General features: G+C 39.4%; 1 protein-coding gene and 2 pseudogenes across 1 annotated transcript; 2 read left to right on the top strand and 1 right to left on the bottom strand.

The window, feature by feature from the left end:
- Positions 1-3380: 3380 nt before the first annotated feature.
- Positions 3381-4663, top strand: LOC132630499 (uncharacterized). Its single transcript, XM_060346069.1, has 2 exons — positions 3381-3751; positions 4441-4663. The coding sequence occupies exons 1-2, from the start codon at positions 3381-3383 to the stop codon at positions 4661-4663; spliced, it is 594 nt and encodes a 197-aa protein (XP_060202052.1).
- A 3151-nt stretch (positions 4664-7814) lies between these two features.
- On the bottom strand, positions 7815-8923 carry LOC132630498 (uncharacterized; annotated as a pseudogene).
- Positions 8924-10832: 1909 nt separating this feature from the next.
- Positions 10833-12803, top strand: LOC132630497 (polygalacturonase inhibitor-like; annotated as a pseudogene).
- Positions 12804-12839: the final 36 nt, after the last annotated feature.

The raw sequence follows: 12839 nt of genomic DNA, 5'->3' as shown, positions 1-12839 counted from the left end.
ATGCTCCTCCAGAACTTGAAGAAGGGGTGAAGACCACAGTAGACTCCTTGAAAGAAGTTAATCTTGGTACTGATGAAGACCCAAGGCCCACCTACCTAAGTGCTTTTCTAACAGCTGATGAAAAAGACACTTACATTGAAATACTCAAAGAGTATAGGGATGTTTTTGCTTGGAGTTATAAAGATATGCCAGGATTAGATCCCAACGTAGCAGTCCATCATCTAGCGGTCAGGAATGCTGCCCGTCCTGTTAAGCAGGCCCAAAGGCATTTCAGACCAGATTTGGTTCCTTCAATCGAAAATGAAGTCAACAAACTCATTGAAGCTGGCTTTATTCGTGAAGTTAAATATCCTACATGGATTTCGAGTATTGTTCCCGTGAAAAAGAAGACTAGCCAAATTCGAGTTTTTGTTGACTTCAGGGATCTTAACAACGCATGCCCTAAAGATGATTTCCCGCTTTCCATCCCAAAATTGATGATTGATGCTACCACTGGTTATGAGGCGATGTCTTTCATGGACGGTTCATCCGGCTATAACCAAATTCGCATGGCACCAAAAGATTAAGAGCTTACTGCATTTCGTACACCCAAGGGTATTTATTGTTACAAAGTGATGCCTTTCTATTTGAAAAATGTTGGTGCCACATATCAAAGGGCTATGCAGAATATCTTTGATGATTTGCTCCACAAAAATGTTGAATGTTATGTGGATGACTTGGTGGTAAAATCAAGAAAGAGGAGCGACCACTTGCAAGACCTGAGAATGGTGTTCGAGCGACTTCGGAGATATCAACTTCGAATGAATCCATTGAAATGTGCTTTTGGAGTTACTTCTGGAAAATTTCTTGGTTTCATTGTTCGACATCGAGGGATTGAAATTGATCAAGCCAAAGTTGATGCGATTTTGAAAATGCCCAAGCCTCGAAATATTCATGAGTTAAAAATTCTGCAAGGGAAGCTAGCATACATTAGGAGATTCATTTCAAATTTAGCTGGAAGGTGCCAACCATTCAGTCGTCTCATGAAGAAAGGCGCCCCTTTCAAGTGGAACGAAGAATGTACTAATGCCTTCGAGAATATCAAGTCGTATTTGATGAAGCCTCCAGTTTTAGAAGTCCCTGTTCCTGGAAAACCATTGATACTATACATTTCAGCGCAAGAAAGATCGGTTGGAGCGTTATTGTCCCAAGAGAATAGTGAAGGGAAAGAAAATTCTCTTTACTACTTGAGCAGAATGATGACACCAAATGAGCTGAATTACACGCCAATTGAAAAGTTGTGTTTGGCTTTAGTCTTCTCGATTCAAAAGTTGAAGCACTACTTTCAAGCTCATAGTGTTCATCTTATTTCCAGGGCAAATCACTTTAAGTTTGTGATGTCAAAACCAGTCCTCAGTGATCGACTAGCAAGGTGGTACCTCCAGTTTCAACAATTTGAGATCACATACATCCCTCAAAAGGCTGTAAAAGGACAGGCATTGGCGACTTCTTGGCGGATTACCCGATACCTGATGATTGGAAGCTAACCGGTGAACTTCCTGATGAAGATGCAATGGTCGTTGAAATTCAACCTCCATGGAAAATGTACTTTGATGGTGCTTCACAACGTGATGGAGCTGGTGCTGGTGTGGTGTTTGTTACTCCATAAGGAGAAGTTCTACCATACTCATTTACTTTGACACAATGTTGCTCTAACAATGTCGCTGAATACCAAGCACTAATACTTGGACTTGAAATGGCAGTCGACATGAAGCAGTTGCAGTTAGGATTGAGCATAAATACCGAAAACCGAAAAACCGAACCGAACTGAAACTTCAACAAACCGAACCGAACCGAACTATTTTGGTTCGGTGTTTGATGTCCACCTTCAAAAAACCGAAACCGAAATAGTCGAACCGAACTGAAAAACCGAACACACACCGAAATTTAATACATTACCCAAAAAAATTAAAATTAGTCCAGGCCCATTAAATTTAAAGCCAAAAAAACTCAATTGTAACAAGCCCTCTTTTGCATTTGTATCCCTAATTTTCTACTTCAGTTGAGAAAATCAAATATGTTAAGGAAGGCAACTAGGATGTGTCTTTAGGATTAATGTATGTCCTTTACGTGTTTTCTTAATTATTCTTACAGTATGTATATAACACATAGTAATCCAATATCATGGTTATAGTTTTCTATTCTTGTATATCCTGTTTGTTTGATTTTGATTTCAATTTATCAGTTTTATGTTTTATTGCTTTTGAGAATATGAATTAGTGTCAAGGGAATCGCTTCAAATATCATATCAAAAAAACCGAATTGAAAAAATCGAAACCGAATCGAACCGAACTTTAAAAAACCGAAACCGAAAGAACCGAACCGAACTAGTTTGATTCGGTGTTCGGTGTCCACCTTCAAAAAACCGAACCCGAAATAGCCAAACCGAAGTTTGATAAAACCGAACCGAAAAACCGAACGCCCACCCCTAGTTGCAGTTACAAGTGTTTGGTAACTCTCAGTTGGTGATCAATCAACTCCTGGGAAGTTAAGAAGTCAGGAAGCCTGAATTACTCCCCTATCATGGTTATGCTTAGAAGCTGATAGGATGGCTTGGTGATATGACTCTTCAGCACGTTCCAAGGAAGGAAAATAAGAAAGTCGATGCTTTAGCTGCTCTAGCTTCAACACTAACTCTGATAGATCAAACTCAAGTCACTATCTGCCAAAAATGGGTAGTACCTCCACCAAATGAGGACGAAGGCGCGGAAAGTGAGCTTGAGCATCTCGTAGCTGTTTCTGAAGCTGCAAAGGAAGACTGGCGACAACCCATCATTGACTACTTAAGTTATGGGATACTGCCAGAAGACTCAAGAAGAAGAACTGAGAATCGTCGTCGTGCACCTCGATTCCTTTACTACAAGGATACCTTATATAGAAGATCTTTTTAGGGGGTACTCTTGCGATGTTTGGGGGAGGATGAAGCAGTCCAAGCTTTGCAAGAAGCACATTCAAGAGTATGTGGATCACATCAATCTGGACCAAAGCTCCGCTTCCACATAAAAAGGATGGGATATTATTGGCCAACGATGGTGAAAGATTGCTTGGACTATGTTCGAAGATGCAAGTCTTGTCAGTTTCATGCGAATTTTATACATCACCCGCCCGAAGCATTACACTCGGCCGTCGCATCTTGGCCATTTGACGCTTGGGGTTGGATGTTGTTGGTCCGTTACCGAAATCTTCTAGTGGACACTTATACATCTTGGCTGCAACCAATTACTTCTCAAAATGGGCCGAGGCTGTCTCTCTTAAAGAAGTGAAGAAGGAGAATGTAGCGAACTTCATCCGAGTAAACATCATCTACAGCTTCAGCATTCCTCGTTACATAATAACGGACAATGGCAAGCCATTTGATGAACAAGATTTGTGATCTCTTCGGCTTCAAGCAGCGTAAATATTCTATGTATCATGCTGCCGCCAACGGTCTAGCTGAAGCGTTCAATGAGACTTTGTGTAACTTGTTGAAGAAGGTTGTCTCCAAGTCCAAACGAGATTGGCATGAACGAATGGAAGAAGCTTTGTGGGCATATAGGACGACTTACCGCACACCAACGCAAGCAACCCCATACTCGCTTGCTTATGGAGTTAAAGCAGTCCTACCACTTGAGCTCCAAATACCTTCTTTACGACTTGCTATTCAAGAAGGGCTCACCAAAGAGGAAAATGCTCGGTTGCATCTTACAGAGTTTGAAGCACTTGATGAGAAAAGGTTGGAGGCTCAACAAAATCTTGAATGTTATTAAGCCCGTCTATCTCGTGCCTTCAACAAAAAGGTTCGCTTGAGGTCCTTTCAAGTGGGAGATCAAGTCTTTACACTAAGAAAACCCATCATCATTTCCCATAAGTCTGGGGGAAAATTCACCTCAAAATGGGATGGACCATATGTCGTACAAGAAACATATTCAAGTGGCGCTTACAAGCTTGTTGATGCGGATGGCTTGAGGATCGGTCCTATCAACGCAAAGTTCTTGAAGAAGTACTATCCTTGAAGCAAGAAGACGCTCCTTAAGGAACGAGCATAAACTGCATGTAACTCCTGGCCCGCAAGAGTATAAACTGTGCACGGCCTAAAAAAAAATGTCTGCTAGGTCTAAAACCTCACAAGGGGCAGCCTAGGCAAAAGTTAGGACACAAAAAAATGTCCGCCAGGTTAAAAACCTCGCAAGGGGCAGCCTAGGCAAAAGTTAGGACACACAAAAAAAACTCATTCTTTCTGAACTACGGAATTCACTCTTCACCGAGGTATGTAGGCCGCTTAGAGTTTTATTCTAAGCTCAATCTCATGAGTTTAAACATACATCATTCTATGTGTCGTTCGAGTAAAGAATGCTGGAATGAAAACCGCCTAACCAAGCACATGCATATCATATATACAAGTATTCTTTCATTGAAATATAGACCTTCACCAAATGCTGATGGTTCAATGAGGGAAAATCTCTATAGAAATGGGTTTCTCCAACGGGATGACTGTAGTCTCTTAGAAAGTGGTCAATTCAGCAAGTCGAAGTTTACAAATCTGTCGATTTTCAAGTTGAAGTCCTCAAATCCGCCAACTCTTCAAGTTAAAGTCCAAAACCACTACATCTGCAAGTTGAGTTCTTCAAGTCAGTTTTCAAGCTGAAGTTTTGAATCCACCATGCCTGCAAGTTGAAGTCTTAAAATATAGGAAGCCTTCAAGTTGAAGTTTCAAATCCACCATTTTTGCAAGTTGAAGTCTTAAAAAGTGAGAAGTCCTCTAGTTAAAGTTTAAATCCACCATGTCTGCAAGTTGAAGCCTTCAAATCTGCCGAGTCTTCAAGTTAAAGTTTCAAATCCACCATGTGTCAAGATGAAGTATTCAAAGTTCGCCAAATATAGTCTTCAAGCTGGTCTTCGAAATTTCCAGTCTTAAGGTGGACAGTTTCTATCCCTTTGCACCTTAAGCTGGCCTTTTTGCGGACTCGTCCATAAAAGAAGTCAAACTTATTAGTCTTAAGGTGTCAGAGGCAATGTTAATCTCTCGCACCCTAAGCTGATTGCTTCATGGATACATCATTAAAATGAGCTCTACTTGTCAGTCTCAAGGTGTCAGAGGCAATGTTAATCTCTCGCACCCTGAGCTGATTGGTTCATAGATACATCATTAAAATGAGCTCTACTTATCAGTCTCAAGGTGTCGGAGGCAATGTTAATCTCTCACATTGTAAGCTGAATGTTTCATGGATACGTCATTGAAAGTAACCCCACTTGTCAGTCTTAAGGTGTTGGAGCCAATGTTAGTCTCTAGCACCCTAAGCTGATTATTTTGTGGATTTGTCTTTTGATTCTCCGTCAATATGGACATTTGGCGTCATGGATTAGTCCTTTGATGATCTGTTAATATGGATATTTGGCGTCGTTGATTTGCTGCTTGATATTCCGTCGATATGAATATTTGTCATCTGGATTTGTCCTTTGATGTTCGGTCGATGTGGATATTTGGCATCATGGATTTGTCCTTTAGTATTTCGTTGATAAGGGTACTCTGTCGATAAATGCATTCTGTCAATATGAGAGTTCCATCGATATGAACATTCCATCATGAGGGCAAGCCGTCGATATGGACATTCAACCGATAAGGGTATTCGTCAATAAGAGCATTCCATCGGTAAAGGCATTCCATTTTCTTGAGCAAGAACTTGTCAGTCTCAAGGTGTTGGAGGCAATGTTAAACTCTCGCACCCTAAGCCAATTTTGTGAATGTATTGTTAAAAGGAGCTCAAATTGTCAGTCTCAAAATGTCGGAGGTAATATTAATCTCTCGCACTCTAAGCTGATTGCTTCTTGGATACGCCGTCAAAAGGACCTTCACTTGTCAGTCTCAGAGTGTCGGAGGCAATATTATTCTCTCGCACTCTAAGCTGATTGTTTCTTGGATACGTCATTAAAAAGGGCCTTTACTTGTCCGTCTTAAGGTGTCGGAGGCAATGTTAATCTCTCGCACCCTAAGCCGATTGTTTTGTGAATGTATTGTTAAAAGGAGCTCAAATTGTCTGTCTCAAAGTGTCGGAGGTAAAATTAATCTCTCGCACTCTAAGCTGATTGCTTCTTGAATACGTCATCAAAGGATCTTCACTTGTCAGTCTCAGAGTGTCGGAGGCAATATTATTCTCTCGCACCCTAAGCCGATTGCTTCATGAATATATCAATAAAAAAATGCCGCATGTCAGTCTTAAGATGTCGGAGGTAATATTATTCTCTTGCATCGTAAACTAACTCCTCATGAACTTTATTAGTTTTGGACCTACACATAACAACAACAACAACAACAACAACAACCAAAAAAAAAAAAAAAAAAAGGAAAACCGCAGAAAAGAAATTACCCGATCAGTGATATTTTCTAGCCTTCTAGCCGTCAAGCACAAACTCTAGGGTGGCTCAAATATGCCAAAATAGGTAGCCAATATAACAACAATGTATGGGCTTTATGTAGTTTTCAAAAGGCAGCAGGTAAGGAAGAAAGTTTCGATGTGGGATAATCATGCAATAAGTTTCCTGAATGAATTGGGTCGGTTAGCGGCGGTGGTATAATTTCCCTTAGCAATTAAATATGACGTAGGTGGATTATTGCAGAAAGGAAGGTTAGCTAAAAGCTAAATGCATGACACATACTCAACTTCAATCTGGAAATGGAGGTGATGGGCCATTGTAATCAAATATGCATCAATGATACATTAGTCTCGAAGAAAAATATTTCAGGCAGCAAACATGCATTACAAATGAATGGCCTGCATGTTGGAGTTCAAAGTCGACGTGATATTTAAATGCGATGTCTTCGTGATACTTTAAGGCCCGTCTTTGGTTTCGACATGTCCACAGTCCAACAAGCCTTAAAGTAGAGGGCATTTGTAGACAATGGAATTTTATTGAATTTAAATCCGTAGGAAATTCGGATTATATTAAATTCAAGATATATTCGTCCAAATAAATTATGGGCTAATGTAATTGGATTAATTGTTTAAGTCCAATAAATATGAATTTGATTAAAAAGGTCCAAATGCATTGGGCTATAAATGATGAGCCCATTTTGTTAAACCCAAGAGGATGTCTTTTCCAAGAGGCCCAGCTTCGTGCCACGTGTCAAATGACGTGGCACGCCAAGTCAAACAAGGGAGCCTATAAGATCATGCCACGTGTCAAAAATGACACAACAAGCCTAGTCAAATCAAAGGCCAATGAAAGTACGTCATGTGTACATGTGACATGTTCCGACCAGTCAAATATCGTCATGTCAACTGAAATCTGATTGGCCGAAAGGAGTTCGTCCTTATCACAACTCCTCCATCCTACAACTATAAATAGGAGTCTCATAATTCAGAAAAGGAAACAGAAATTCTAACAAGAAGCCAGGGAGAGCTTGTGGATCAAACGCCGCAGATTTTTCTACAAGCTGAAAGCATTCAAGCACTCAAGTATTTCTCTAGAAGTTCTAGAGATCCAGACGAAGATTCAAGACCAAGTTCAAAAGCCCTTGAATTTATTGTTGAAAAGACGAATCAGAGGAATCATAGAGATTGTAACACTCATATTCTGAAATCAAATACAACGATTGTTGCGATATTTTCCTGTCTTGATTATTATTTTCTCGACGCGAATTTTATTGTCTACAATGCCATCTTACAGTTTGATTTCTATCTTTGCGATCATGGTGGCATATAGGTGAAAGATTGTAATAGTACACAGTAATGGCGGTCATAAAAGAAGAATGTCTTTTATAAGTATATTTACTTCTGAATTACAATTGTAGTTCTAAATCAATAAAGAGTTGGCGTGACCCAAGTTGGTGGGCAAACAAGACTAAGGGAAATGCCCTCATAGTGAGGCTTGATGCTTCCATCTGCTAAGTTGAAAACATCCATATCCAAGCCGCCCCCTTCTACAAAGCCGAGATATGATTGAAAGTAATCATCTGTGAAATAAATAGCTTGAGTCCAGGAAACTGAGCGAGATGGATTGGCTCCCAAAAATAGAGCTCTGTCCCCTATATCTTTGGTTTCCGTCAATTTTCCAGCAGCTAAATAGAGCTCAGACACTATAAAATTCTTTGTCCCATAAGTATACTGCACATCATCGTCAAGTTCATAATCATCATAGACGATTGGCGTCAAGGGAATCCTGTCGTTCTCTCCTTCGATGGGCCTCAGCGAAACATCATGTCTCACAACTACAATTAATAATCCTAGTGATTCTACTATATATAACTCGGCTCTTATGTATAGTGATGGTAGCTGTGCTACTATTTGAGTGGGACCAGATTGGATAACATTGTAAGCTAACACTGCCCCCCCCCCCCCCCCCCAACCACCCCAACAAAATCAACTGCATAAAATTTTCCACTAAAATACACTATATCGCGATGTACATTGGAAGAGTCAATCCTGGTCCATCTCAAGTCTCCTCTCCTCCAGACACTGAGGAAACTGAAATTTCCCCCAATGACCATGAGAATATAATCAGATGTATCAGAAGGGCTAGCTGATAAAACAGCCTTGTTAAAAAAGATCCACATTTCGTCAGTTTCGTGATCAGCATGATCTTTAGTGGTATTTTGAAGGGGCAATTCGATTTGAACACCGGAGATGGGATGTAGCAGATTGATTTCACCTCATCTTTTGCAACTGTAATAAGCCATCCCATAGACTCCATACATTTTTTTCCACTGGCTTTCGGTATCTCTTCTTTAAAATCATTGCATTGTAGAGGCGAAGAACTGTCTACATGCATTGCCTTGGTCATCTTTTTCATTGGCTAACTTCAGCCATGGAACTCTAGGCAAATTACTGTTGAAATTGTCCTAAGTGTCCACACATCGCCAGGATTTGCAAACAGAGGCGAAATTTAAATAGTCTTCAATCAAGTTGAAGCGTCAGCTATGACGACCAGCAGATCGTGATGAAGTATTATGATATTATTGCAAGGAATGAGACTTGAATCGACTTGAATCCCATATCTGTTAACTAGGAAGTTGTGTTGCTCCCAAACGCACACACAAGTATACGTGGTCGTACAAGTAATATAGACTGTTAAGTCCAGATATCGATCTCACAATGACTTAGATTCTACTGTTAAGCTAATTCAAATTCGAATGAAACTATTCAAGAAAGTGAAAATCAAGATGTTTGTTGTACTAAACTAAAACTGAAAAGTAAACAATTTGTGATGGGTGTTTTTGTGACTGGGAATATCTTGACAAAGATTGTAAGAATTATCACATGAGAGAAAGATCTAGGGTCATGGCTTTCGACAATCCAGTTGATCTTCAGACAATTCCATCTATTTTATTTCCTGGGTTACTAGTTGACGGGTTAATTATACTTTATGACATTCTCTCGAACTACTCACAAGCCTGTAGATGTTACTATAACGCCTATATCTCTATGGTCATCAGAGGTAACAAGAACGCATTTATTTCTCCGTATTCAACTAAGTATGGCTAAAGGGTATATCTCTATCCTCAGTAGCGAAACGACTAAATCGAACAAACTCTATTTGTTCTTATTACGTACGTGAATTCCCTTTCTCAAGTCCAATTCGCGCACCACAGATAGTGTCTAACTATTGGCCAGATAATCAAACAATTAAGACCAAGAATAAATAAGCAACCCAAAATATGGAAAATCAATAGATGATAATTGTCATCAAACCAACTTTCAAGTCTTTCGCCACAACCCTAGAATTAAGAAGTTTAGCTACTCGTGATTCGATCATAGACAAAAGAATTCATGAATAATCTAGGGTTGAAAAAAAGATGAAAAATAAAATAAACCTAGAGAGAGAAAATAGAACGGTGGCTTACAAGTCTTTGAATAATCCCAGCACACCGTTTTCAGCTAATAAAACGTCTATATATAGTCTAGGGTAAAAACAAAAAATAAGTAAACCTAATCCTAGTCGAACCGGGAAAGCTCGCGCAGAACCCCGCTTTCCTTCCGCGATGCAGAAGGATCGCGCAAAGTACTGAGGCTTCCCGCTTTCCTTCCGCGATGCGGAAGGAAAGCCTGATGATAATGCCTGGGCTAGTTTTTGTCCGCTTTCTTCACGCGATGCGGAAGAAAAGCGGACCCTTCAGTCGAATTATTTTCCTTTTAGTTCGTCCTTTGTGGTCTTCGACTCGTCACCTCGTCTACTCGTCATATGCTCCAAACTCAATCACTTTAAGCATAGTTTTCCATCATTTGTCATTGTCGCACCTATACACATGAAATATAACGACATAAGTTCAAATACGACGATTGTGTCAAATACGACGATTGCATCATGAATTAAGCGATAAAAGTCATAAGAGTAGGATGTAAAATGACACAAAACATGATATTTGTGTCAAATATCAAGTTGATGTGGGACTTATATAGCCTTGGGTTCTCCCACCTCAATAGGTAGCTTTTGGGGTATGATTCTCGATTGTATCATATAGAAAAGTAGAAGCTAAACCTCCGTCCCAATTTCAGTGGCATCCTTTCCTTTTTATTTTGTATCAAAAAAGAATGTCACCTTATTATATTTAGAAACAATTTAACTTTATATATTTAAGACTTGTATTGGACCACAAATTTCAAAAGTCATCCTTTTTTTTTTCTTAAACTCCGTGTCTAGTCAAATGATATCACATAAATTGGGACGGAGGTAGGAGGGGTAGTTACTAAAACTTTTTTATCAGCTTGATATAAACTTTTCCTATTAAAACTTTCTGTAATGTATGACTTTGACTAGTACTCCCATCATTTAACTAGGTACAGAATTTAAGGACTCGTCCAAAATTGTCCACTTGCCACATGGGGGATGAAGGAACCTTAATCATTCCATACACCCTTCGGTGGTAACTCCTTATTCTGGAACTGATACACCAATTTTGCCTAAGATCACATCGTTCTGTAATCAGCCTAAGAATGTAACTACACTATTGAGAGCATGTGCCAATTACTAATTTGGCATATATCATATTTACGTAGGAAGTAGAGACGGTCTCACAGAATTAGCTACTATGCAACTGCAGATTCCAGAAAAAGCATAGGACCTTTATGTCCACAATGAGCTAGAAAATGAAAATAAGACATGACACGCCACTTCTTTCTAATAGGAGCTTTATGTCCACTCGTTGTCCAAAATTAGTTTACAAAGTCAATAATTTGATCTTGGATCTTGAGTACACGTTCGAGTTCACAACTAGCTACTATATATGTCCACTCAAATGAACTAGTCTTTTTCGTGATTTACAGCTTGATTTATAGAGGAAGGACATTTATGTAACTCTTTATTGAGAGGGAGAACCAAAACTTTAAAGCAAGAATATCATATTCCTATAAATACTACTATGACCAAACGCCCTCTCTCTCGTTTCTCTCTCAATTCTCTATATCTCTCTCAGAAAGGTGCAATCCAGATGACAAAAAAGCCCTCCTGGAAATCAAGAAAGGCCTAGGTATTCCTATTTCTTGATCACTTGGGATCCCAAAACTGATTGTTGTACTGATTGGAATGAAAACAGTCTCTCATGTGATGACAAGACCAATCGTGTTATTGGCCTATCCTTCTTCAAAATTGATAACCTGGGTCACATATCGCCGGCCATTGGAGACCTTCCATACCTCCAAAGATTAGATTTCAACAATGTGCGAAATCTCTCAGGTCCAATTCCATCCACAATTACTAAGCTCTCAAAGCTCACATTCTTGAGAATTAGTCAAACAAACATTTCAGGACCCGTCCCTGACTTTCTTAGTAAGTTGAAAAAGGTAACATACATCAAGTTGTCGTACAACAATCTCGTAGGTACAATCCCTCCTTCACTTTCCGAATTGCCAAATCTCGAATTCCTACGTTTAGACAGGAACAAACTTACTGGACCAATCCCGGAATCTTTTAGCAAGTTAGCTTCAAAGCTCAGGTATCTTTACCTTGGACACAACCAAATAACGGGGGTTGTACCAACTTCTTTTGTGGGTCGGAGCTTTAACACAATTGACTTGTCAAGGAACATGCTTGAAGGGGATATTTCATTCTTGTTTGGCAAAGATAAGACAACATTTGAAATGATTTTGGATCGAAATAAGTTTGAGTTCGATTTCTCAAAGCTAATGTTTGGGGAGAATTTAGCGAGGTTGGATTTGAATCATAACAAGATTTACAGGAGTCTTCCAACAGCGTTGACAAAGCAATCGTGGAGCTCTTCAATGTGAGTTATAACAGACTTTGTGGGAAGATCCAACAGGGTGAGTTTATGCAGAGGTCTGATCTTTATTCGTATTTCCACAACAAATGCTTGTGTGACGCGCCACTGCCACCCCGTAAATCATGAGTATTGGCTCTGCCATTTAATTTGTTTTCAGAAATAAGAGTGTATAGGACTTCATGTGTTTTTGTAGTTGTACATCTATCTATGTCTTTCAACCTCTCTTTGAATGTTGATATATAAGCCAGTAAACTTAAGGCTGCCTAGGCATAAACATGTGCTTTATGAATGTTATCCTTTTAAAGTAACCTCTCGATCGATGATTATATTGTCTTGGATATCAAGCTACTTCTGCCATACTTGTATATTGTTGTTCTGCTAACATTGGGCAGTCCCCCTTCGGCTTATGGCAAGGAGTAATGTATTGGCTCTCATTAGACTACCCTTTTTATAAACCTTCTCATGTAATATAAACTTAGCAGTAGCTGATAAGGAAGGAAGGAAGAATCTTTAGTACTTCACAGTTTTAACTACTTATTTCCCTCTTGTATAGTAGTTTCAAGGTTCTAGAGTTGGATGCATTCAATAGACTAGGTGATCAAGATTGTCT

Source organism: Lycium barbarum, chromosome 3 (assembly GCF_019175385.1).
Source record: "Lycium barbarum isolate Lr01 chromosome 3, ASM1917538v2, whole genome shotgun sequence".
Classification (NCBI taxonomy): Eukaryota; Viridiplantae; Streptophyta; class Magnoliopsida; order Solanales; family Solanaceae; genus Lycium; species Lycium barbarum.
The sequence above is the reverse complement of the archived record's forward strand: the minus strand, read 5'-3'. Positions and strand labels throughout refer to the sequence as shown.